The sequence below is a fragment of the Pteronotus mesoamericanus genome, unplaced genomic scaffold (assembly GCF_021234165.1).
Source record: "Pteronotus mesoamericanus isolate MK-2021 breed Mesoamerican mustached bat unplaced genomic scaffold, CSHL_Meso_final contig_134, whole genome shotgun sequence".
Classification (NCBI taxonomy): Eukaryota; Metazoa; Chordata; class Mammalia; order Chiroptera; family Mormoopidae; genus Pteronotus; species Pteronotus mesoamericanus.
The window spans coordinates 1,210,891-1,236,514 of record NW_026555061.1 but is presented as its reverse complement, the minus strand read 5'-3'; the positions used below and the strand labels follow the sequence as shown (position 1 = coordinate 1,236,514).

Below are 25,624 nucleotides of genomic sequence, written 5' to 3'. Positions count from 1 at the left end.
CGGGCAGTGACAGAGACCCCTCCGTCTTGATCGCCTTCACCGAGCCTGTGGGGACCTGAAACATGGATGCTTGGAACAGCGTGTAGTGTTTTTATATCACAGTCAACTCTACCACCTCAATTTATTCTAGCCTTGTTGGCAGACAGTGGTCCAGACTTCAAGTCCTCCTTGAAAATGTACTGCTGCGCGAGGCGTCCCTGAATCCCTCCAAGGCCCTGCGCCCCGCTGTGCAGGTTGTCGGGTGCGCAGCCTGGGTGTGGGCGGGGCCTCAGGGCAGTGGTGTCGGCGGCCTTGCCCTGGGCCTGCCGGCTGCGGCCGCGCCACCCGCCCGCGGGCCTGCACGATGCTTCTCTCAAACCCACACCGGACTTTGTGAGCCCTTTTTAACAATTGCCTAGTGGGGCGTAACCGCCTTCACACCTGTTCCCTGAGGCTTAGACCCACCTGTTCGCTCTTCTGACCGAGAATCAAAGGATGTGAGGACGGAGACCTTGAGTTTCAACTTTATTTCCAGCACCTACCGAGTGCCTGGGAATTTGCCCCACGAGTTAGTCGTATGAATTTTTACTGTGTGGTGACCTGAAATCTGCTTCCATTGCAGAACACTCAAACCGCCCTGCCGGCGGGACCGTGGACACGCGGTCCGAGGCCTGGCTGAGAGGACCACGGGTCAAGGAGGGGCGAGCTTTGAGACCGCAGCCCACGCCGGCTGCAGGGGTTCCGGCTGCGGGGACCACGGGGTCCTGCTGCCGCTCTCTGGAACCAGAGGGGAGAGCAGGGCCGGCAGGAAGCGCCGATGGGGGGCGGCCGGCTGCCAGGCCACAGGGAGGGCGAGGAGGAAGACGCAGGAGCCGCGAGGACACGGGCACCCACGAGACGCCGCCTGCCTGACAGTTTCCCCCTCAGCCCCTGGCTCGGGTGACACCGGCTCAGACGGCCCAGCGTGTCGCGGGGTGAGGGGCGACGGGGGCCAGGAAACCCCCCCAGGCACGGGTCCCCCTGGGGTGCGATTTCAGCATGAAAACAGGCTGGTGCTGGCAGTGTCTCCCGTGCTCTCTGAAGGCCATAACGTAAGTGAACGTTAGAGCGACGGAGCACGTGCCGAGGGCTCCCCAGGGACGGGGCGGCCCCCGAGCCACCCGGCCTTCTGGCCCCCCTGGTGGCGGCCCACGAGAGCACACAGCAGGGAGGCAAACCCTGGCCGGGGAGGCGGGGCCTGGGGAGCCTGGGCCCCGGGAGGAGCGGGGGCAGGGCGGCGGAGCTGCTCTCCGGGTGCTCGCTGCCTGCTTTCCAGCCGCTCCCTCCTAGACGTGGGCGTCACACACTCAGGCCACAATTCTGCCCTGAGAGTAAGAAGCGCAGCGTGACACTCCGTGTGTCCTGCCACAACACACACCGTCCTGTTTCCCCGCCCACCTCGTCCCTGCTCGCAGCCTTGACTGCGGCTGCGGGAGGGGCCGCTGCCAGCGCGGTTTCCATGGCGGTGACAATGCCGCCCTGCGCTCTGGATGCACGGGAAAGCGCCCGGCGAACGCCCACGGCGGAGAGCAAGGCCGCCGTGGTCTCGGCCCCGGGGCCCTTGGGGCTTTGTGCAGAGAGCTCTCGCCGTTGCCCGTGCTGGGAGCTGTGGGGCCGGGGTGCAGCTGCATCGCTACTCGAGGAACGGAATGGGCTGTGCCAGCAGACAGCACAGGGACCCGTGGGGGCCAAGCGGGACCCCTGACGGCTCGGCGGCCGCCCCTGCCCCACAGTGCTGCGTGGCCCTGGCCCCGCTCCTCACCCCCATCACAAAGGACCACGCAAATGCCCTCCTCTGTGGGGGCGGGACGAGGGAGGCGCGGCGCTTCCCTTCCTGCCGGCTCGCTCAGAGGGGCCCTCGGGGAGCAGGTGAATAAGTGAGTCAAAAAGCAAAGGTGACCCCGAGCAGGAAGCTCCGAAAGGCAGAGGACGCGGGAGGACCGGACTCTCCGGGCCGTCCCTGTCGCCGTGAATAACCTACCCACAACGCGCACCTGGGTGGGGTGTCCTCGCCGCCCGCGGTCTGCACCCTGCCCCTCGCACGCGCCCGATTCGCTGAAGTCTCTCCAGCCTCCCGAGGACATGCCGGCCTTCCCGGAAGGCAGCCCGCCCCGCCGGGGGCCGCGTTCCCGCCTCGCCGCCTGTGCCGGCCCGGGATCCCCTCTCCGCTCCTGCTGGGCAGCTCTGGGCACCACCCGGACGCGCCGTGGGCCCGGCTCCACAGCCGGCCCGGAAGGCTGGACCGCGCCCCGTTCCCCACGTGCCCTCCCAGGGACCCACCAAGCAAGTCATCAGGGCCGTCCTGGGCAGCACCGCCCGGGCCACAAATGTCCTTCCCTTGGAAAACTCAGGGGACACAACCGGGCACGTAGCAGGCCGGCCCCGTCCAGGGGAGCGGAAAGTCTGAATGAAGCGCGGCGCTGCAGACGCGGGGTCACGGTGGACCAGGGCGCGGCCCAGCGGGAAAACAGAGACAGCAGGGCGATGTTTCCGCCCGACTGGGCCCCGCTGCCGCATCAGCGTTTCACTGTTTTCCTGCCAAAGTGGTAAACTGCCTCAACTCCCCAGCTGTCGTCCCGGGCGAGCGCGGCGCATGTAGCAAACACCCTGTCCCTGTCCCTGTCCCCCCATTGCGTGTGCGCTAAACGGTGCAGAGACGGCAGTGGCACCGAAGGCAGGGCGGAAGCAGAGCCGCCGGCGCTCGGCCCCAAACGCAGTGCCCGGTCTGCGGAAGCTTCCGCGAGTCTGAGATGGGCCGCGTTCTACGGCCCCCCTAGAGAGTTCCACTCCGGAAAGTCACGGGGGGTGGACACGCGTCCCGGCAGGCAGGGAAGGAGCCACGTTGTCGCGCTGCCCGGGGGACGGAACAGCACGTCTGTTTATCGGCGGCGCCGAGAGCCCGTCTGTGCTGCACACCAAGGACACAGCGCGCGGGAGCGGGGCGGGGCCCCCACCTCATAGGCAGCACATCCGCTCCCAGGCCCCCCGCCCCGGACGCCCCTCCTGCACCCCTCGGACGTGTCCCCACAGCCGCTCTGAAGCGACCCCCCGCTTCCCTCCGCAGCCCGTCCCCCTTGCAGGACAGCAGCCCCTTTCGCAGGCCCCTTTCCCAGGGCTGGCTGGGCCCCCAAGCCTGACTGTCCCTCACTGTTTCCTGAGCCTCCATCCTCAGGGCTGGAAAACTACTGGCAGCACCCTGAGGGCGCAGAGGCTCCGGGAACTTACGGAGCAGGACGTGCCAGAGCACAGTGACCGCGGGACCCCGCACCCAGAGAGACCAGGGAAACGAGCCGCTGGCCACCTGCACGTCCTGCTGTGCAGCCTCCCCATCGCCTGATGAAAACCTCAGGGCCCGGCCCCTCCCCCGGGAAAGCGAGAACAAAGCCTTCCCGCTGCACTTCCTTCTCCCTGTGCGTCCTTCCCGAGCCCGCCACACGGCCCCCCAAGCCCTCCCACCGCGCCGCCTCCTGGGGAAGCCCCTCGGCAAATGATCCGACTGGTGCAAGAAATACCTGATTTTTTTTTAATTGCTTTTAAAGAACCAGAAAGGTAGACTTAGGCAGACGGGCGTCGGAGGACGTGCCAGGCTCTGCTCTCGGGGACGCTCTGGGGCTGGGAACAGAGCGCCGTTCACACGGGGGTTTGTTCAGATTCCCGGCGGGTCCGGAGTGGGTGCCGCAGAGCCCCAGCCTCGAGCCAGGTGTTTGCAAAATGATTCCAGGGAAACAGGAGCAACCTTTGAACGACTCGGAGACACCAGGCTCCCTGTGACTCAGGGCACTGCGGAGGACAGCGAGGTCAGCCGGGACGTGAGCCGGCCTGGACGCGAGATGAGGTCCCTTGGTTACGTTTCACAAACAGCTGGGCTCGTGAGGTGAACCCACTGCTGGCGGCAGGCACCTGGGGAACGTGGGGACAGAAGGGCCTGAGCGCCGCGGTGACCTCCAAAGGACAAGGCCTCGGGCGCGCCGGACGCCCTCCTTCCTGAGAGGCTGGCCTCGGCCCCGCCCACACGCACGGCAGCACAGGGCCACTTCCGGCCTCTGTTGGAGGAGGCTGAAAACAAAGGTACCGCTTTTGATCAAACTCTGGACACAGTCACTTGGTGACACTTATCATTCAGCATCTGGCTCAGAAAACCGGTTTATAGGGCAGTGCTTACCTTCAGGCATTATCACGCCCCCCGCCCGGCGCCTCCCCACGAGCTTTCGGGGACAAACCCAGCCGCGTCTGGCGTGAGGACAGCAACGCGTGTCCCTGCCATCCCCATTTGCCGGCGATCTCGGTCCCTGTGCGATTCTTACCGTCCTGAATCATGTGTTTCAGGGGTGTCTCTCATACCACGAGCTGGGTTGTGTTTTGGAGCCAACCTGAACATCTCTTCCTTTAAATGGACTCCTGACGACCATTTGCATGAATAGACACAGGGCCCGGCACAAACAACGCCCCTTTTTTATTACAAAATCATAGGCATGTACTTCTGTAACGTGACGACATCCCACTCGAGCACAGCGCAGGACGCGTCAGGTGAAGCGTTCGAATTGCGGCCCGTCCGGCGCGAGGCATCCACGTGTCCCCTGCCCACCGCGGGCGGGCGGCCCTTCTGCCGGGCCCTGTGCGTGTGGCCGATGCGCTCGCCCTCGATTCTCTCGCGTGCCCTGTGGCAGCCGCTGTGGCTGTAGGTTCTGCGCCCTCTTTCTCTATTTGCTGCACCCTTTGGGCTTCGCTGACATTTCTGTGCACAGGAAGCCTGTGGTTTCCCTCCCGTGCTTAGCACGTGTGTGATAGGTGTCCCGAGAGAAGAAAACCATGGCAACAGGACTAACACTGTCTCACCCCTGAAAACATTCCAGAGCTGAAAGAGGGGACTCTCCACATGCAAAAGGACCCATTGGTTCCAGGGGAATGATCTGCTGAGACATGTTCTGGCAAAACCACGGGACTAACCCCACGGCCCTTTAACCACGTTCTCTCCCTGCTCCCTCGCCAGGGCCGGGCTGTGGGCGGCCTTCTCCGTCTCCCGGAGGTTTGTTGATGTGCCGTCCGTCACACCTGAAGTTCCAGTGGCTGTACTGACGCTGTGCACGTCTTGAACGCACCCGTGGAGAACTTAGCAGCTGTGGTCATATCATCAGTCTGTGTGCGCTACCGGGAAGGCGAAGTTACCAACCAAGCCCTCCGGCCCCGACCAATAAAGCCGACTTGCTGGTGCGGGCCTCCTCCACGAGTCCCGCGTTCCTCATTTCCTTACGCAGGTAATTTGCAGCGGGTCCCTCTTTGGGACAATTAGACATCACAGCCAATAAGAACCCAAAATACAGGCAGCCACACAGGTTTGGCTTGTGGGTGGGGCAGGGCGGGTTGTGGGCTCCCAGGAAACATCGCGTTCTGGCCAGGGGGCCCGTGCATGCGGCCTTATTTAGAAACAGGGTCTTCGAAGAAGCCGTCAGTGCAAACGAGGTTGCAGGGCTGGGCCCTGGTCCAGAGTGACTGGGCCCTAAGGGAAGAGGGAGGGAGACGGGGGCACAGAGACAGGCGGGTGCAGGGGGCGCCGCGGGCCCGGGGGCAGGGGCTGGGTGAGGTGAGCACGTCCCACCAGAAGCCGCGAGGGGCGGAGGTCCTCCCCGGGCGGCGCCGCCCCTCCTGGCCTGGGCCTGTGCGGCCGCCGCCTGCCGCTTGAAGCCCCGGCGGCCCCGGGGCCCGCGGAAGGCCTCCGCGCATCAGCCTGCAGGGGGTAAAATGAGGGTTTTCTCTGATGAGCGATGCGGCACTCGTTAATGCCTTCATGCTATTGGAATCGATTACGCCGACTTGTCAGCTAACCAGCATCATAAATCCCGAGGAAGGAAACCTCGCTCCTGAGAGTTTCAGGCCCCTCCAGCTCGCAGCCCCACCCCCCGCACCGTGTGCTGCCCGCACCGTGTGCTGCCCGCATCGGCCCCCCTGGGCGACCAGTCTGCCCGTGAAGGGCAAACCCCAGAGGGACGCTGTCCCCAAGGTAGGAGCCGCCCGCTGCTGTGAGCAGCCCGTGGAGGCCTCGTGCCGCCCGCTGCGCCCACCTGGATGCGGGGCGCGCGACTGCCCCGCGTCTGCCCACACTGTACGCACGCGCCAGGAAGCTGTTTTGAGAAAAGGAGACCATACGCACGTCGCTTTTATTACGGCGTATTGTCAGAATTGCTCTATTGTCTTATTGGTTACTGTTAGCCTCTCCCGGCGCCTAATTTCTAAATTGAGCCTCATCGCGGGTGTCTGTCCAGGAGAGACGGCGCACAGGGTGGGCGGAGGTAGGTTCCGAGTCAGCAGGGGCACGGGAAACACAGCTTAGTCTTGCCTTGTGGTTTACTTGTTTCCCAGACGAGCAGCTGCAAGCTTGCTTTTGCCCCGCCCTGCGTAGATTTTGTTAACGCCCAGCTTGAGGCATCTGCTGGAGGGCCGTACCCCGTGGATGAGGGGGCGCTATTGTAATAGGCTTTTTTTAAAGGTAGGATTATTTTGAAAATATGGTTATTCTAAGAGGATTAAATACATTAATATTTTTAAAGTGCTTAGCATAATGCCTGGCAAAGAGTTCTATTCTAATTGTTTTTTAGATACAATTAATAAGACACCAACATGACTTAGACCAACGGGTCGTATTTTAACCCACATATCCAAAAATGTTAAAAAAGGCAGAGACCGGGGAGAAACGAGGTCAAAGGAGAGTTTTAACACAGCCCGGGACATTCACGTCCCTGACCGTTCAGTGTCCCCTTCACAGATGATGTCCCAGGGCCGCAGGGGAGCCTGGGCCCTCTTCACGTTTACAAGGAGAGCCACAGTGCCACGCATCGAAGGCAGGGCTCCCTGAGGGCGGCCACGTCGGGCCCCTGTGTCCCTAAGGGCTGCCGGACTGGTGGCCTGGGTGGCCTCCCGACAGAAAGGAAGGGGCACCTGTGTAAACTGACCGTGGGGCTCGTGTGCGGGGCAGCACCCGTGCCGGGCAGGACGCCGCCCGGCACCTCCTACCGCACCCCGGCCCCCCCGGAGGGGAAGAGGCCTGCCGCCCCCTCGGGGCGGCCCCCGGGCCCCCGGACGACTCACCCGTGCCCACGCCAGGCCGCAGGGCAGAGGCCGGGGGCCGTGTTCGGTCAGCCCCGAGGCAGGCGTGGGGGCGTCCCCAGCGTGGCAGCAGGTGCCCAGGGGCCCCGGGCCAAGAAGGCTGCTCGCTCCGGGGGACAGCGGGGAGCTCTCCCGGGTCCCAGCCACCTGTCAGACGCTGAGGTGCCCGCCTGGTCTTCCAAAGGTGATAGAGACAAACACAGGAGGAAAAAGAGAAAACACAGCTTTATTCCACGTACCACAAAAACCCACTCTCAGGACGCGAAAAGCAAAAGGAAACGGGCTGAACTGCAGACCACTGTAAACACAAGCCTTCGCTTTGCAGTCACTGTTTTGAAAGCGGTGCTCCGCAAGGGTCTCCTGCTCTTCAAACACAGCGCGCGTCCGGACGTGGGCCTCAGCGGCCGCCCCCAGGAACCGGCGGGTAGAAGACAGGGCCGTCCGCGCAGACCTCCAGGCTCCGCAGCGCCCCCTCCGGCCCCGCACCGGCCCCGCCGCCGGGCTCCCCGGGCTCCGAGCAGTTCCGCAGCTGCAGGTCCTTCGTGAAGCACAGCTCGATCTGGCCGAGCACCTGCACCTCCTCCCCCTGAGCACGAGAGACGAGGGCGGGTGAGAGTTCGACCGGGACCAGCACCCTGGCTCTACAGTCGCCGCGACACTGACCTTGAACTAGGGGCACCTCCTGGTTTGGGATCCGCACTCCAGGAGCAAGCCCTTCCCCCGACACCGACCTGGGCAAGGGCCCCAGGTGCCGCTGGGACTCTAGGTCCCCACCCAGCTGCTTTCCTAGGAGCTCACCCAGCTACTGAGGCGGGCGGGCAAAGCCGCACACACGCCTGCCCCACAACACTGCGGGGGGACGGCCTCCTGGATAAACCGGCAGACAGCACCCTAACCCTGAGAGCCCCGTCTCCCTCCGCTGACAAAACAGGCTACGACCCGTCTGTAAATCGGACAGAGTCTCTGAGACTCGCAGTCTCATCGGGAACGTCAGCTGCGGCAAGAGCCCCTCTCTACCGGCCCTTCAGGGACAGGAGCATTCTGGGAAGGGGTGAGGGGACAAACCCTGTGTGGCCGGGAGCCAAAGAACAAGGTGATTTCAACACCCCCCCCCCACAGAGCACCCACAGTACATGCCCACGTTTACACTGTGTGCGTGCGCACACACACCTGTGCCACACATGAGCACAGACACACAAGCGGCCCCAGGGTGAGCGCAAAGCTGCCCACAAGGGGGAACTTGTCTTCTTGATAAAGACAGGAAGGTCAACAAACAGCACTTCTGACCTGCTCTGGCGGAAGACACTGGACTTTAGGCAGCACTCCGTACAAGCTGCCAAGGGCATCTCTGATGTCTGAAATCTGAAATCAATGGAGTGCGTTAGAAATGAAACTTCCACGGAGAAAGTCTAGCAGCCGCCTACGCAGACGTGACCCTGGCTCACATCCTCGCCAGCGCAGCTGACGGCAGTGTCCTCGCTGAGCGCCGCCCTGGCTGGCAGACAGGGCGGGATGTGCGGAGGAGGAGCCCCCGCCCCCGCCCCCACCCCAGGACAGGACGTGGCCTCCAGCCACCACGCCTCGGCCACACACTCTCCTCTGCCTGCCCCGCTTGCCCGCCTGCACCCAGAGCCTGGGGGACGGGTGCAGAAGCAGAAAATGCCCAATGGCCAATCCAGCCAACGCGCGTCCGCCAGGCCCTGCCGCCGGGCTGCGCGCCGTGCCAGCCTCGCGCCTCGCAGAGCGCCTGCCACGTGGGAGCTCCGGAAGCGCTCGTGGCCGCTGCTGCTGTTAACAGACTCGAAACCTGGTCCTGGGCAAAACGTAACTCACGTTCCCTCATCTGCTTGAACGGGAGTCCAGGTGAATCTGGGGCCTGCAAACACGCTGTCTTCCTTTCTTTTTTTAAAAAACTTTTTAAAATTTGTTTTTAGAGAGAAGGGAAGACAGGGAGAAAGAGAGGAAGAGAAACATCCACATATGGTTGCCCCTTGAGCACCGCCTGCTGGGGACCTGGCTGCCACCCAGGCCTGTCCCCTGCCTGGGAATCAAACCGGCGACGTTTTGGTTCACAGGCTGGCGCTCAGTCCCCCGAGCCACACCAGCCGGGGCCTGCAACGCCCTTTTTCAGGGCTTCCTCGGAGGACAGTCAGAAGGCAGCGGTAGTCGGTCCCCGAGGTCACTGTGCCTCCCCCGCAGCCTCCCTGGTGGGAGGAGGAGACGCAGCACAGACACCACAGAGCAAGGCCCAAGGGCCCCGGGTGTCCCACGCCATCGGCCCCGGTGCCTATGCCACAGCACCGTTACCGGTGACAGTCAACCCTGTTCACTCACACCTGCGACAGATACAGAACCATGTCCGAGAAACGTGAGGGTCAGCAAGCTGACCCAGGAGCAGGCCAGAGTGACCCTCGCGTGCCCTGCGGCCACATGCTCTCTGCTGGCGGCCGCGCAGGGGCCACAGAGGACGGAGGGACAGGTGCGGCTGTGAGCCAGCCTGACCTTGCTTTTGGGTGTGCTTACCTGCCAGTAAGACCTGGTCAGGCTTAAGTTTCTACAGCTTTATCACAAAACAAAAAATCAGCCCCGGCTGGCGTGGCTCAGTGGACTGAGTGCCAGCCTGAGAACCAAAGGGTCGCAGTTCGATCCCCAGTCAGGGCGCAGGCCCGGGGTGTGGGCGGAGACACAAGCCATCAATGTTTCTCTCACACATTGATGCTTCTCCCCCTCCTTCCTACTCTCTCTAAAAATAAATACATAAAATCTTTAAAAAAATCACAGTGCCGCCATGAAAGCGAGAACCAATGTTTCTCCCCCAAACACAGGGCCACACCGAGCGCTCCCCCACCATTCACCCTGCTGCCCTGTCCGTCCGGGAACACGCCGCCAACCACGGGTGCAGGCGCCTCTGCGAGCACCCGATGGGCGGGGGACGCGAAGCTCAGACAGAGTCTCTTTAGAAGCACAACAGTGCGGTGGGACGGGCACCGTCTGGGCCGTTTAAGCCTGAGGGCAGCTGCCAGGCTGACCCTTTAACCTGCGGGTGTCCCCAGGTCAGAAGGGATGCATTTGACAAGAAGCCCAAAGCAAGACTTACCTGATAGTAATTGCCAGATGGTACTATCCCCAATTTTAGGAGCACGCTGAAATTTAAAGTAAAAAAAAAAAATTAGCTGTATGATGAAGGTCTGTTTTCCTTTCTTGATCTTGTCAAACACCACATTCCAGAGTAGACATTCACAGGCTCTCACAGGCGAGTGCTTTGGCTCCTGCCAACAAGGACAGCCAGCAAGTGGCAGGAGGCGGCTGCTGCACCCAGCCCCGCGGACCTGGGCCGCCCTCCGGCTGCGGGCGCGTCCACGGGGCCCGCGCAGGCTCTGGGAGACGCTCGCGTCAGCCCTGCGCTCCGGGCGCACCCTAGGAGCCCGCGCGGCCAGACCTCCACCTCCAGCGAACACCAGCAGCCCTGCCCTTCCTGTGGCCCGCGGTTTCCACCAGCTCCCGCGCATCCGCCCAAGTGCCGCGCAGGGGACCTACTGCACCGCGGAGGTGGAGTGAAAACGCTCCCATGGACAGTGCCCCGGGCCCTCTGGCCCCCCACGCCTCCCTGGGTCGCCTGCGCTGCAGCCGTGAGGAGCGGGCCTGGGGACTGTACGGCCGCTCCGCAGGGCGCCCCGCTCCAGCCGGGGTTTCTGACAAAGGGACCTGAGTTGACAGGCCAGCCCCTCTCGGTCCCGCGCCCTGGGCCGTGACGCCCTGGAGCAAGCGGGGGGCGGGGCCCAGGTCCTCGAGCCCAGGAGCCCAGCCTGCCCGCTGCCGGCCCTGGGCTACTGACCCTGTAGGGGACACGCCAGACTTCAAAGACTTGGTGCCCCAAATGCAAAATTCCTCAATTTACATACTTATTAGGGCGGTGGTGATATATTGTGAATACATTGGATTACATGAAAGTAGTTATAAAGTTAGGCTGTTTCTTTCTGCTTTCTCATGAGGTGGTCACACCATGAAAAATCGCCCCCGGCCCACATGGCCCCCCTGCTGGGCTGCGCCGGGGGGGGGGGGGGGGGGCCACCACCGACTCAGGCCCCTGGGAAACCAGTCACCGCGGGAACCCTCCGGGGACACGGCGTGTGGCCCCCACGGGCGCGTCATGCTTCCTACAGACTTCAGTTTGCCGGTGACCCCCAGTCCATCTAGTCGGTTAAGACATTTGCATTTTTCGGGTTTGCTGCTTTTATATTATAAAGTGAATTAGAAAAACCTGCTAGCGTACGGCAATGTGTGAGGCTCGCCTCTGAGAAAAAGATCCCCTGTAGTAACGGTCTGCGATCCGGAGGACAGCGCAGGGGTGTTAGGGTTTGGGGTCGTTTTCCGGCCCGGCGGGCAGGCTGGGCCCGGCCCTCGGCAGGGCGCCTCGGGGACGGCTTCCGCGAGTCTGGCAGCTCCGAGCAGGGACCTGTCCCCCTGCCCCGGGGGGCGGGGGGGGCGAGGGGCAGGCTGGGCCGGATTCCGAGGGTTTGGGTGCTTTCTAGGCCCCAGGACCGGGCCCATCACTGTCCCTGCTACTCCAGGAGCGTCGCAGCGAAGCCCCACGGGGCGCTGACAGCCAGGCTGCAGAGAAGCCGGCTTGTTAACTCAGCACGCTCTTGCCGGAAATCGCGGCTGGACGAGGCACGCCCTGGTCAGTCCTGTTTCCCTCAGGCCGATGCACCGTCTGATGACGTCCCCACCCAGGGAGGTGGCCCGAGTCCCTGTGTCCACCTTGCCTGGCCAGGACCCAGAGTGACGGGGAGAGGCCTGGCAGGAGACACAAGTATCACTCACAACGATCGCACCAGCCGTTCGTTCAGCGGGGCCCACGGCGCTGAAGGAGGGGCCTTTCCGCTCAGAGTGGCTCGGTGCTCAGCCAGCGATGGGGACGTCACCCCTGAGAGTCAGGCGCAAAGGAGAGGCTGCCACACAGGGGCGGCCCGCGGGGAGCCGCCCGGCCGCAGGCGCCTACCTGTTCAGGGTGAGCCCCTTATACAGGTCCAGAACCTTGCCGAAGTACTTCTGCTGGGAGTTGAGGGCGTCCAGCTGGGCGACGCAGGTCCCGTGCTTCTCCCACTCGTGCTTCCTGGAAGGTCGCACAACAGCCCTGGTTAAAAAGCCATGAAGCTGCTGGCTGGCCGGTGTGGCTCAGTGGACTGAGAGCCGGCCTGCGAACCTCAAGGTCGCCGGTTTGATTCCCAGTCAGGGCACCTGCCTGGGATGCGGGCCAGGTCCCCAGTAGGGGGCGCACGAGAGGCAACCACACATGGGTGTTTCTCTCCCTCTCTTTCTCCCTCCCTTCCTCTCTAAAAAAAAAAAAAAAAAAAAATCCTGAGCTTAAAGCCAAGTTGTCAGTTGCCAATCAGAAGTGATCGTCCTGTGGCCTCCTCTCCTCTCCCCCAACCCCCAGGCAGGGCGCACGAGCAGAGGTTGGGGGGACCCTCCCGTGGCAGCCTGGGCCACCTCAGGGGCCGGCTGCTGAGGCCCAGGGACACCTTCCCCAGGGAAGTTGCATGGCCACACCGGGCCAGGCCCAGCTCTGGTTCCCCTCCCGACGAGAACCAGGAGCAGAGGGCTGTGTGTGCAGCACCTCCCGACACGGCTAACGGCACCGAGAGGGTTAGTCCCCGGGGTTGACCTCCAGCCCTTGCAACACCAAGGCCGCCTGCTCTGCATGCCTGGTCCTTATCTGGCATTAAACAGCACAGCTTTCTGACGGCAGCCTCTCCCTGCTGACGGCTGGCTGGGCGGCGAGGCCGGGGGACCCCTCTGACACCCCCCTCCCACAGTAAAGGTGACCGGGCAGCTGGGGTCCACGTGCAGCGAATGGAGACAGCGCCTCCCGGTGGCCTCCGCGCTGTACTGCGGAGCCCTGGAGAACGTCAATGGCAGTGGGTAGCGTCTACTTCTGTCCCAGAACAGAAAGTTCTAAGTGTGTGAACTATCCGGCCTGAAAAAGTGAATCGCTTTGCCTCCACGCAGCTCGAAGCCAAGAGCGCACGTGGCCCACGCTGTCTCCATGAACGAAGGCGCTGCAAGGACAGACCCACGGGAGACCTTCTGTCCACCTTGTGGACCGAGGTTTGAAGCCGAGGGGCAGAAACGTGACCGGCTCCATCACGGACCACTGCTACCGCCGGCGGCACTGTGCTTCGTGCGCGCCGTCCTCACGCCGGGCAGCGCGGCGAAGCGCCGCAGAAGCGCTCCTTCCCCGCTCAGGTCCTCCGGGCATCGCCCACGTGGACCCCTCAGGCCGCGCAGGCCCGTCCGAGGGCGCCGAACCGCCCCTCCTCGCCCCTGTGCCGCCCCTGTGTCGGGGGCGGGAGGCGGGTGGCTGTCGGACCAGGACCCACCGCCCTAGGCCGCGCTCCGGCCCCGCCCCCGACGGAGGGCCCGTGCGGGGCGCTAGGGACCAGGGGCGCGGACACCCCTGTCGTTCCGCTTTGCGTTCAAAAGCTTTTCTCTCGTCCCCCCTCTTTTCCTGAAAATTCCACAAAAAATATTTCAGGTTAAGTTAACCTTTTGGGATAGAATCTGGTCAGTTGTCATCTGATTTGTAAATTGACAAGTTGGAGTGAGATGGAGAAGATGAAGAACTATCTTCCCTTAATTTAAATATAAATGAAAAGGTTAATTTTGTCTTCCTCAAAAACAACGATTTTTAACAGCCGTCTTGAGCGCAGCACGTTCCTCCTCAGCTGAGCGCCGGCTGCGCTGCAAGGCGCTGCAGGGGCGCGGCCGAGCGGCCCGCGGCCGGACCTCAGGACACGCTGCCCTCCTGTCCTCCCTGGGTCCTCGGGCCAACGGCCTCGCCTCCTTAACCAGGTCTCCTTTTCCCCTGGTCCGTTTCAGCACAGCTTCTTTAAGAACCATTCTGTCCTCTCTGATTCGCAGCGACGGCTTCTCAGGTCTGCAAGGCAGTTGAGCCGCCGCAGAGGAAACCTCGAAGGCGCTGTAACGACTGGAGCGACCGGAGCGGAGCGCTCGGCGCTGCCCTCGCGCTCATCCGCGGGCGGGGCGGGGCGGGGCGGGGCGGAGCGACGCCGCGCACGCGCGCGGGGGAGGGGCTGTTCCCGGGTATCGGCGGCCACGCCCCTCCGCCCGGAGGACCGGCTGCGCGCGCCTGTCACCCGCGCGTCCAGAGCTCCCCTGGAGGGAGAGCACGGGCGAGGGTCTCAATGCGCCTGAGGCTCGCGACGCTGCCAGAACTTACCAGAAAGAGCTGCGATTGGCCGGCGAGTGGAGGACATCAGGCCAGTACATCCTCATGTCTTGCAAAAGATCCTGCGTGTAATCAAAGAATTCAGATAAACTAGCGCGCAGCAGGAACTGTGCCATTGGTAACACTCAGGCGGGCGACTTGTTAGAATTGTGTGCTTACTTTGCATGAAGTATTCAAGATGTACCATATCTAAAAGGGAAACCTGAGTAACCATAACCGCATTTGAAAATACAAGCTCTCACAGGTGAGTGGACAAACCCGCTGTGGTCCACCCAGGCAAGGGAATACTATTCAGCACTCGAAAGGCAGACGGGCCATCAAACCACGGAAGGGCGTGGAGGAGCTCATACACAGACAGCTGAGAGAAGCCAGTCTGAACCGGCTGTAGGATCCCAACTCTATGACATTCTGGAAACTACGGAAATAGTAAAAAGATCTGTGGTTGCCAGGGTCAGGGGAGGGAGGTGGGGGGATGAACAGAGAGGGCTCAGCAGACAGACGTTCAGGAAGTCACATTGCTCTGTATGACACTGTGACAGTGGATACACATCTGCCCAAACCCACAGAACCTCCAACACACAGAGGGATCCTAATGTCAGCTGTGACCTTTAGTTAGTAACAAAGTATCAGCGCTGGTCCATCCATCCTAGCAAGCGTGCAGCATAGCGCCCCTTCCCTTTTCTGAAGGTTTCTAAGACTGCCCTGAAAAGTAGCATCTAGTAATTCACGCAAACCACCACCTCAGGGAACACAAGCTCTCTTCCCCAACCCGGCGGTGGCGGGGGGCGTCCTCCCACAGCCGACTCCCCGGGGGGGCTGCCCGCTGGGCGCCCCGATCACCACCCACTTCCACCTGCAGGCTGGCGTCCCGGGGTGACGGAGAGTCACCAGAGTTTAGTGCCCAAACTCGGCTGCTTTGTTTGGGACAAATGCTGATGTGGACACTGCAGTCAACCAACAGTGTCTGACTCCCACCGCTAACACGGCAGCTGGAGCAACATCAGAAAGACACGCCGGGTCCCTTCGTTCCTCGGCTGCCACACTCCCAGTGACCTCCCTTGGGGTCTCGGGTGAGAGGGACAATGCAGAACCAGCACCCAAGGCTCCGTAGCACCCGGCCCTGAAGGCGGCCCAGGCTCACAGCCCACCCAGCCCCGCGGCTTCCTCCCAACTCCCACTTTCTACCGCGGGGCCTTTGCGCCTGCTGCGTCCCCAGCCTTCCTCGCCTGCCACCTAATTAACTTGGATTCCAGCTCGAATGTCACCTCCACAGAGGAGCCTCGGGGAGGGGGGGTCCACGGCCCTAGGCTCCGGCCACTGCTCTCTCCAGGCACCCGGCCTATCATTCTGTGTGGCTGAGGTGACACCACTAGCACCTGCCTCCCCGACTGCAAGCACCGTGGGCCAGGACCACGCCCGCTTGTGCTCGCCCTCTCCCGCCCTGAGCACAGGACCTGGCACACAGCGGGTGCTCCACGTGTGGTCCCTAAATACATTAATCTCCAGTTCCACTCTAGGGTCTCATGATTTAATCAGGAACATCCCTACGGCATCTGGCGGAGATGAAGTGGGTCTGGGAAGAGGAAACTACGTCTGAGGGGGGTGACGTCACCAGGCTTTGGGGCCCACACCACTGAGGGTCCCCACAGGGACCCTTTGGAAAATAACCCCTTGGGACTAGAGCCTGCGGTGGCTTTAGAACTCATTACTTTGTCCTTTGGAGGCGGCACGTTCCTGGGAAGGACCCACAATTCTAGCACCCCCTGAGCTGCCCCACGGAGCCGGGGGGCCCTGGTGACCTGAAGTCCAGGTACCAGTGGCCCTGGCAGGTGGCTGGCCGCACCCCCCAAGAAAAAGTGAGCACCGGTGTGGATGCACACACACACACGTGCGTGTGTGCGGGAGGCGGCACATCGGCCAGCCTCGCTCCTAAGTTCCGGCCCTGCAGTTTTCTGTAACAGACGCCTTTGGACTGGAAGGACCGGTCACCTCCTCCCCGCTCACAGCCCCAGGCAGGAGCCCACCCCACCAGGGACACAAAGGACAGCCAAGGAGCCGCTGTGTGTCTCTTCTGCAAGCCACAGCAGCCTGGGTGTGCCTGCCGTCTGCCAAGCAGGCAGGGGCGGCGGGGCGGAGGTTCAGGGCTGGCAGGCGAGAGGCCGCCGTCCGACCTGCGGCCCCCGCCCACAGCGCGCTCCCAGGGCCCTGGGCCGAGGAGGGGGGTTGTTCCTATTTCATTTGGGGGCTGCTGTCGGCACTCACACGCCCTCAGGTGCCAGGGGCCGATCGGGGGAGCGAGCCGCGGCCCTTCTGCAAACCCCAGCTCCAAGGGCGCCCGCGCGGCCCAGGGCGACCCCCACGCAGCCATGTCAGGATGAGGAGCTTGTACCTTAATCTCGTCCAGGTTGAAGTGCCAGGAGCGGTTGCACTCTTCAGCTCTGTCGGCCCTTGAAATGTAAAAATAGAGAGATTTTCGTCTTGGTTGGGAGGGGTTCCCAAGGACAGGAGAAAACACCGCACTAAGGACTGTGGAGGACAAAGGGACGTGCAGTGGGGACGCTCCGGCCACGCCGGCCCCTTAACAACGAGGCCCAGGCACCGACCCCGCAGACCCTGCCGAGGCTGGGGCACAGGGCCGCCAGGTGCAAACAGCGGCACCCCGCAGGGGGCGCTCCGAGGCGGGTCCGCGGGGTTCGAGCCACGGATCCCAGCCAGTCCCGGAGCTGCGCCATGCAAGCCCCGCCACCGCCGCGGCGGGGGCGCAGCAGGGGCTCTGCCCCTTTAAGGGGGTGTGGGCCAAGGGGACAATGTCTATAACCGGCTCAGTGCCCGTGCTGACGGCAGGCCAGCTGGGAAGGCTCTTCACAGCACCAAGCCGTCCGTCCGCACGTCCCTGTGTCCTCACGTATCCACAGGTTGAGCCTGGGCCACAGGGTCGCCAAACCTTCTCTCCGGACCCCTGAGATGTTTTCGGCGTCAACAGGTGTCCCTGACCTGGAACAGGTGCCCCACCCCAGACAGGAGCATCCCTGTGCACTGTCATCCCTGGTCACAGGTGAGGCAGCAGAGGCGCAGACAACCCCAGAAAGCCAGGGTCCCTCACACTGAAGTGCCTGGGCCCCGACAAGCGGCGGGGAGGGCGGACAGGGGCCGGGTGAACCCGCTCTCGCTGACCCGCTCCCCAGGGGCGCCTGCGCGGGCCGTATCCAGAGGGGCGCCTCTCACCTGCGCAGCAGGCGAGGCCCGTTAGTGTGCGCTGCCTGGCGCCCCGAACGCACGCCCGGACGGCAAAAGGATAAACTAAACAAAGTGCGGGCAAAAGCAGACAAATAAACCTGGGCGTCTGTGGAGTGCATGTAGCATAGATTACACAGCCCTGGCCGGTGCGGCTTAGGGGCCTGGGGCGCTGCCTGTGAACGGAAGGGCTGCAGGTGCAGTTCCCGGTCAGGGCACGGGCCTGGGATGCAGGCCAGGTCCCCGGCAGGAGGCGCACGAGAGGCAACCACACATCCATGTGTCTCTCTCTTCCCCTCGAAAAATAAAATCTTTAAAATATAAAGAAATAAAAAATGATTATATATAAATTATATATATTTATTTATTGCCCCCCAAAGAAGAAATAAGAAAATTAAAATTTAGTAATCCTAAAATATACCCAGAATCCTTAAATGCATATCGAAGTGGACCTAAACAACACCAACAGAAGTAGGATTCGGTTAGAAACACTAAAGGTATTTTTAAACGAAGATGTGATCTACTGAGTAAACCGTAGGGTCTACTGGCATAAACTCCAGACAGCATCCCAAGCATAAACGTCAGGCCGGGACTCGAGCCAGAGCGTCCGCGGAGCCAGCCTCCTGCGGCGTCCGACTTCCGCGCGTTGGGTACTTGCCAGAGTCCGTGTATCGTCCAGTAATCCGGGGGGTTTCTACAGTCATTTTCAACTTCCTAAAAAAGACAGAGAATTATTGGGACACTGCTTACTGAGATCCACTTAGCGACCTCCCTTTCTTTAGACACACATCGGCGACACCCGACACAGGATTAACACAAAATAAACTTCGCGCTTCGCGCGAACGTGCAATAAATCCGCCCCCGCGAGACCGTGGTGAGGGAACTGCACGGGGCGGGAGGGCGCACTCGCACTGGGTGGGCCCGTCCTCGGCCTGAATGACGGAGCGAAAGACCAGGTTTCGCCCTTTTTTCTGTGCTTGCAGATGAAGTCGATCTGATGCAAACACTCCTGCCTGTGAGCGACGTCCCCATCCCATGACATAGACAACGGCTTGAGACTAAAGGCTGAGGACTAGCCTCCCGTTCGTTCAGGCACCAAGTCCAAGTGCACGAGCGGAACAGGAGCTGTCGACCCCGGAGCCAGGAAGACGCTGGGTGGGAGCAGGGGCAAGCGCGAGTGAGAGACCCCGTCGGCGTGACTCTTTAGGGACCTCCACTTTTAGCTGTTTGGCTAAAATGGAGGTTTTCCAAAATACACGGCCACCGAGAAATACATTTTCACTATCAAGTGAGACATGCAAACAGGAAGGACCGGGTGAGGGCCGGGGAGGGGCGCCCCACCCCCAGGCCCTTCCTCTCTGAACCGCTGTCTGGGGGCACCACTGCTCCTGTGGCCGGTCTGGACATTAAGGGGTCTGGTGAAGGGACTGCAGCCGCTGCCGGGAGGATGGCCAGGCGGAGGGGCAGGGCGGCAGGGCGGGGTCGGGGCAGCGGCCGTGGACCTCGCCCCCGCGGAGGCCCCGGGGCCCCGGCCGGCGGGGTGGGCAGGGCAAGGCCAGCACCAGCGTGGGCCGCCCGCCGCTCCGCACCCTGTGTCTGGGAGGAGCCTTCACGGGGTGCCGGGGGGCAGGTGGCAGCTTGTCTTCATCGCCAGCAAGGATTCCGGCAGGTGCCCGGGGACTGCGCTGAGCGCCGAGGACAGACCTGTCCCCGCACCTGTGGGGCCCACCTCCCGCCCGGGGAAAGGCCCCCAGGGCGGTGCCTGGGCGAGGGGGCAGACCCCCTCCCACGGTGCCCCAGACTGAAATTAATTCCTTGGTCACGTTTTGCTCGTTAATAATTTGCTGAAGCCCCACTTCTAACGCCTCGGGCCAGGGAGGCTCTCCCAGGGGAGGCTCCATCAGTGCCTGACCGCACCCACCAGGGCCCCATCCCCTGCCCTCAGGGGGGCCTCCAGCACGGCCCAAGACACAGCTCTCCACACACAGGTCCTTCCTGCCACCCCTCCTAACTGCCCCGAGGCACAGGGGACAGGCAGCTGGCCCTCCCCTGCCCGCCTGCCCCCAGAGCAGAGGAGGGGGGGGGACGGCGGGCGGGCTGGGGAGCCTCGTGCAGTGCGTGTGCACTGTTAGAAATGTCGCTGCGTCAGGAGGATGACCTGGGGCGGGGGGGTACAAGTGATATTTGATCCTCCTCTGCGAACGGAAGCAGCAGCCGGTGAGGAAGAGGAAGGGAGCCGCAGGGGCCAGGAGGCGGCCAAGCCCCAGGGAAGTCACTGGCTGCTCCCAGCTCTCAGCAGTTAAACGAGGGGCCTCTTGTCTCGCAGATTCGTGAGTGAAAGCTTCAGAAGCACTCTCCACACACTTAGGGGCCGTCGTCCGTGACGCAAAGCCTTCGCTCCGGGCCAGTGACAGCGGCGCTCGGCACCACCCACAGACGGCGGCAGGCTGGGGCGGGCCCCCCACCGAGACAGGGCCCCCCCGCCCCCCGAGCGGAGACGGACTCCCCTCCCTCTCAAACAGGGCCCCCCCGCGGTGGCCCTCTAAGGTCAGCGGGCCCAGGATGAGACCGAGGCACAGGCAGGATGCGCAGCGCAGCCGCGCGGAGCAGAGCCAGGGGGCCTGCGGGCTCCGCGGACATGTTTCGACCCGACTCGCAGAAACAGGGGGAGCCGGGTGGGCCCTGTGGCGAGCTGAGTCCTGGCCCCGGCAAAGACGGGCTGGGTCCTGGCCCAGGCCCTGCGACCGCGGCCGTATCTGCAAACACGGTCTCCGCGGCGTCATCGACTAAAGGCGGGGTGGGACCAGACTGTGTCCAGTCCCTGGGGCAGGGACACAGAACGGAGGCCGCCCTGGGGCCGCAGAGCGGACCGGGCGTGATGTGCCTACAAGCCCAGCACCCCAAGGACTGGCCGCAGTGGCAGAAGCTTCCAGAAGAGGCCAACCCTGCCGCCCTCTCCGCTTCAGACTCCGCCTGCAGAACTGAGAAGACACGCATCTGACACCCCGAGCCACCCGGCTGGCGGTGCTGGGCCGCAGCCCCGGGACCTGTCGCGGGCCCTCGGGGAGGGGCGCCCCATGAACTCCTCCCGCCCCCGGGGAGCTCGCTGGGGCCAGGGCCGCGGGGCGGAGCCACTCACCATGCACACGGCTGCCGGCCAGTGGTGGACCATGATCAGCTTTCTCCACTCGTGGCTGCCCCTGCAAAAGACACGGGACTCCCTTGTCAAGAACTTTTTCAAAGCTACAGACACAGGAGGCCGCCGTCCGTCCGTCCATTCGCGCCCTCACGCCTTCAGGAAGCACCAAGAGCCTGCTGCGGGCCAGGCGCCTCCGGGGGCTGGGACACATCCCGAGTGAGGGACAGGGTCCCTGGGCGCTGCTGTGGGGCGAGTGCCTGCCCCGAGCAAGGGCCAAGCGCCCCCGAGAAGCGCCCCCATCCGTGGGGGGGCAACGCCCCCGTAAGGGAAGCCCGTGGCGTCCGGCAGAGAGGAGGGGTGAAGGCTGCAACTAGGGGCGGCTGGGCCTGGCTGGGTGGGGAGGGGTCGGAGCCGCGGGCAGGAAGCCAGGACGGCCTCCTAAGGGCCGTGGAGACTGGGACGCAGGAAGAGCCACCGAGGCCTTCTTCCCGAGCGCGCTCACGGGCAGGCCCTCCCCGCCCCGTGCCCTGGCGACGCCCACGGGCCCTGCCAACTCCCCTGCTGTGTTCCTTTGGCCCCGGAGGACCGGAGATAGCCTGAGGTCCTTCTGTCAGCGCCCCCTCAGAGAACAGCCGCCCTTGTTCTCTGCAGCCTGGGTGACGGTCGACCACAGGGGGCCCTTTCAGACCCCGGGCGCTGTCTGGACACTAAGACTTTCCTGTAAGGGACCGGGGCTGTGTCACATGCGGACCCCCAGCAGGAAGCTCCACCCCCGTTGGCCAGGCGCAGCAGGCAGGCAGGCAGGCAGACAGATGAGACAGAAAGGGCCACCAGCAAAAGTACTCAGGCTATGGATGGAGGCAGCAACGGGGATGTCCTCAAGCAGAGGACTCACAGGTGAAGCAGGACAAGCCTGCGCTCCTTTGATTTCGTGAATGAGTGAGTACTGCTGAGTAAGTACCGAACCGCGACGCCATGAAACCTTGGTTTTCAGTCTGAAGTGGTGAGGCAAGCGCCCAGCACAAAAGGAAAAGCAGCGGGAGAACTAGAGCTGGGAGAAGCATCAGGAGCTAGCTTTCCCCCGCGTGCAAAAGCCTGGCTTTCCACAGGTGGGAAGCAGGCTGCAGGGTAGGCCACGGCCGGCAGGCCAGACTGGCGGCTTGCCGCTTACAATAAAACCACCAAGACGATCAAAGCACCTGTAACACAGTCCCTACCCCCAGTCCAGGCCGAGAGCGACTGAGTCCAGAGAAGATTCCTCCCAAAGCCACGGCGAAGCTGCCGGTCCCGCTGAGCAGAGGGCAAGTGGCGGCCACGGAGCTCTCAGCCCATCACCTTGAGAAAACGCCCGCTTATCTGTGCGGTCCCCGAGGGTCTGGATCAGTTCTGTCCCAGTGAGGGTGGCTGTCCAGCTAAGGCAGGTGCATGGCACATAAGTGTGTGTGGGGTGGGGGCACATGCTCCGGCCTTGGCCTTTAGCTGACACGGACCGATGACCCTTGGACAGGCGGGGTTTTATGCGCATCCGCTGTAGGGGCAGGAACTTTTATATATAATTTCTTTTTAATCCTCACCCGAGGACACGTTGATTGATTTTAGAGAGAGAGGAAGGGAGAGAGAACGAGAAACATTGCTCCGTTCCCTCTCATAGTTCGCGAAGGGGGCAGGGTAGGGAGAGCGCCGGCGACCGAACCCACAATCTCTACCAGGCAACCAGTCAACCAGCCGAGCCACCCGGACAGGGCAAGGGCAGGTGCTGTTTTTATTTCTGCTTCCCAGGGGAGCAAACCGCCACCCACAGCGCTGAGGTCCCACTCAGCAAGGGCTCCCCCATCGCCTCTCCAGGGCCACTGGCAGGAACCAACCGATGGCCTGGCTCTTCCAAAAACACGCTTTCTGGGAAAACTGAAACATGACCTTCCCTTGAAAAATATGTTATAAAACCGCAATGGTTTAATAAAAACTTTCATTATAAAGTTAAAACCCATCTTTTCCTACTCCCGTGTAAGCATGAAATCCTTCTGTTAGTGCGACCATTACTCAATAAAAATAGAAGGAAACACTGAAATCTGGCCCTCAAATTTTGGTTTCCTGTCCAAAGTCAGGTGAGGGTCCTCTACAACACAGCCCACTCACCTCCACCCTGATTGTCACTGGGACAGAAGGAAGGGGGCGGGGGAGGGCTGATCAGGAAACTTAAAAGGAGGAACCAGCACCATTTCACCGACAGCGTAGTGCGATCTAAACTACAGGTGCGCCCACAACCTCTGGGAGAACTTCGGAGCACAGGCGCACCGCCTCGACCCGGCACGGGTCCCCTCCGATGCCGGGACCCTCTGCGGATCCCGCCGCCCGCCCAGGAACACCGGGGAGCTCAGGGCAGCCGGGAGGGGGTGGGGGACCGGCGCCGCGCGGCCAGGTGCTCACCTACCTCCTCCAGAGCCCCTGCGCGCAGCACAGGTAGCAGAAGGCCAGGCAGAGGGAGCACAGGAGCACGCGGCGAGGCGCTGCGGGCTCCATCGCTTCGAGACCTGCGGGAGCGACGCGGCTGGGCGCAAAGCCTCGGCTTCCAAAGCACGCGGGGCACAGAGGGTCCGGGCCGAGCCTGCGCGTCCCTGAAAACAGACACAATTCCTTAAGCGCGTTCCAGCGCCGTCCGCCCCGCCCAAGGCGGGGAGTTCCGCCCACCAGGGCCCCGATCCTCCGCGTGGTGCTGCCCTACCGAGCGCACCCCGCGCCCCGGCCCTCGGCCCGCCGACCACCCGGAGCGGCCTGGAGCGCCCGAGCCCCAGGGGGCGCGCTGCCTCACCCGAGCCCGCTGGACACGCCCGCGTCCCTGCCCGCGCCGCGATCCCCACTGCCACCCCGCGGTCCCGGCAGCTGCAGTCACCAGGCCCGAGGGTTTCCGCCTCCGGCCTGGCCCCGCCCCGTAACGGACACCCTCCCGGACGGACACGCCCCCACAGACGGACACGCCCCCGGTGCCCCGCCCCGCGCCGGGAGAACCCTCCCCCAGGGCGCCCAGGCGCGCTTTCTGCCGCGTCGCCTGGCGGAGACTTCATCCGGGCTACCCGCTCTCGTCCCAGGCCCTCAAGGTCCGCTTTGGAGCCGCCTGCCCGACGTACTCGGGGCCCCCGCCACCGTGCCCGCGCCGAGCTCGGCTGTCTCTCAGGGTCGGGCTGTCGCAGTAAAGGAGTTGGGCAGGCCCAGTGGCGTGTCTTCTGGCCGCCTTATTGCAGGCCTGCGCAGCGGCAGCCTGTAGCTCCCAAGCTCCCCCGGCCCCACCGAGCTCCGCCCGCCCACTCCCATCGCAAGGCCCCCACTGTGTACAGCCCTTCGGGGCCCCTGGACAGGACCGCGGGGCAGCAGGGCTGGGCTGCCCCTGCCGCCCAGGGCCATGAGCCTTCTCCGCGGACAGACAGAAAAGCAAGCCGGTGGCTGCACACCTGCCACCGGCCAGCAACCAATGGCCTTGGGCGCAAGGGCCGGGAGGTGCCATCCACCGAAGCTGGGTGGAAGCAGGAAGGGAGGCCACTCCTAAATGACAGGTGTCCAACTCTTGGCTGCAGGCCGCCCAGGCCTTTGCCGTCCCCATTCCCCCTTCCCAGTCTGCACCCGCGGCACCCGCAAAAGGTAGCCAGTGACCTCGCCCTGTGTCGCAAGGCTGGCTCTACAGTGAGGGGTCATCTCGTGGGGCCACCCCGTGCAACAATGTTCAGGGCTTGTCGCCCGGCTTTGGATGAGCGCCGAAATGCTTCTCGTGCGCCGGGCCGGGCCAGCTCTGCCCCGCAGCCCGGGATCCCAGGCGTCGGGCATCGGGGCTCCGCCAGAAGTCTCTGCCCTTCTCGTTCCTCAGCCGGTCCTCCACGGGGACCTCCACTCTGCCCCTTACCCCCAGCACCGCCCCCCCCTGCCCTGGTTAGTGCCCGTTCCTCTCTACCTTGTGAGTAAAAACCACACGGCTGCCTCAGGGCCCTCTGCGGCCCAGGGCTGTCTGGATACCAGATGTGCAAGAAACATGTACTCCTGGATGAAGCCCACGCAGAATTCACCGTTTTAAATAAAATGTGGGATTCCTGTGGGTGAAAAACGGGGCACTGCAGTAAATCTAACCAAAAGTCACCTCGCAGGGTGACCTGATCACAAACTCCCGACCGCACGGGCCATGGTGTGTCGTCAGCCTCCAGGCCTCTGACTGCCTTCGGAGGAGGTTTGCGTCCGTCCCTCCCATTGTTCTTGTGCATCTGTGTCGCAGGTGGGCACAGGTCACCAGGTTCTTGGTGATCGCGGACAAAGAATTGAACTGACCACACAGAGTTTATAGCAGCAGGGATGGGGCGGGGCGGGGGGGGGCGGGGGTGTTGCTAAGTGCCAGTTCACTCTGCAGAGCCCGGGAACGGGCCGGCCCCCAGCAGAGGCTGACCTCCAGGGCTGGAGGGATTCTATCCGTACAGGGCGGCTATTTCCTGGCTAGTTTTGGTGGGTTTTATTGCACATGTGCAAGTAGTTGTATTACTTTGAAGCTACTGCGCGTGTGGTCTCCCACGATTTTCCTTGACTGGCCACTGGGGAAGGGGGTCCCACAGGCTAATTTATTGTAATGCTATTATAATGAAGCAGGGGTCACGGAGCCTCTTCTGCGTGGGTGTGTCCTTGATTCTCCCTGATTCAGCGCTTTGCCAGAGAACGGGAACAACCGGTCCTAGAACAGGGTCTCTGTCCAGTATCGATGCCCTTTATCTTTGCCCCGGGTGCCTCCAGAGTTTCCTCCCCCACTCTCCTGCCTCACCCAGGTTGGCACATCTTGGAAATGCCAGGAGTAATTGCCTCTTCCAGATGCCTAAAGGGAGCACACTGTCGCGATGATCCTGTAACCCTAA

At 62.9% G+C, this 25,624-nt stretch overlaps 1 protein-coding gene across 1 annotated transcript; it reads right to left on the bottom strand.

Moving 5' to 3' along the window:
* Positions 1–7,341: 7,341 nt before the first annotated feature.
* Positions 7,342–23,646, bottom strand: RNASET2 (ribonuclease T2). Its single transcript, XM_054595070.1, has 10 exons — positions 23,554–23,646; positions 23,176–23,359; positions 20,745–20,805; positions 18,264–18,319; positions 16,761–16,818; positions 14,363–14,433; positions 12,122–12,235; positions 10,217–10,262; positions 8,407–8,481; positions 7,342–7,705 (listed from the first exon to the last, which is right to left on the bottom strand). Exons 2-10 carry the CDS (start codon positions 23,262–23,264, stop codon positions 7,517–7,519), a joined length of 759 nt encoding a protein of 252 aa, XP_054451045.1. The 5' UTR covers positions 23,265–23,359; positions 23,554–23,646; the 3' UTR covers positions 7,342–7,516.
* Positions 23,647–25,624: the final 1,978 nt, after the last annotated feature.

Coding starts and splice junctions, on each gene's coding strand:
- RNASET2 (XM_054595070.1), bottom strand. CDS start 23,264: ATGGAGCCCGCAGCGCCTCGCCGCGTGCTCCTGTGCTCCCTCTGCCTG. Junction 18,320..20,744: donor GGCCGGCAGCCGTGTGCATG/GTGAGTGGCTCC, acceptor TGTCTTTTTTAG/GAAGTTGAAAATGACTGTAG. Junction 12,236..14,362: donor GCCAATCGCAGCTCTTTCTG/GTAAGTTCTGGC, acceptor GCGACCTTCCAG/GAAGCACGAGTGGGAGAAGC.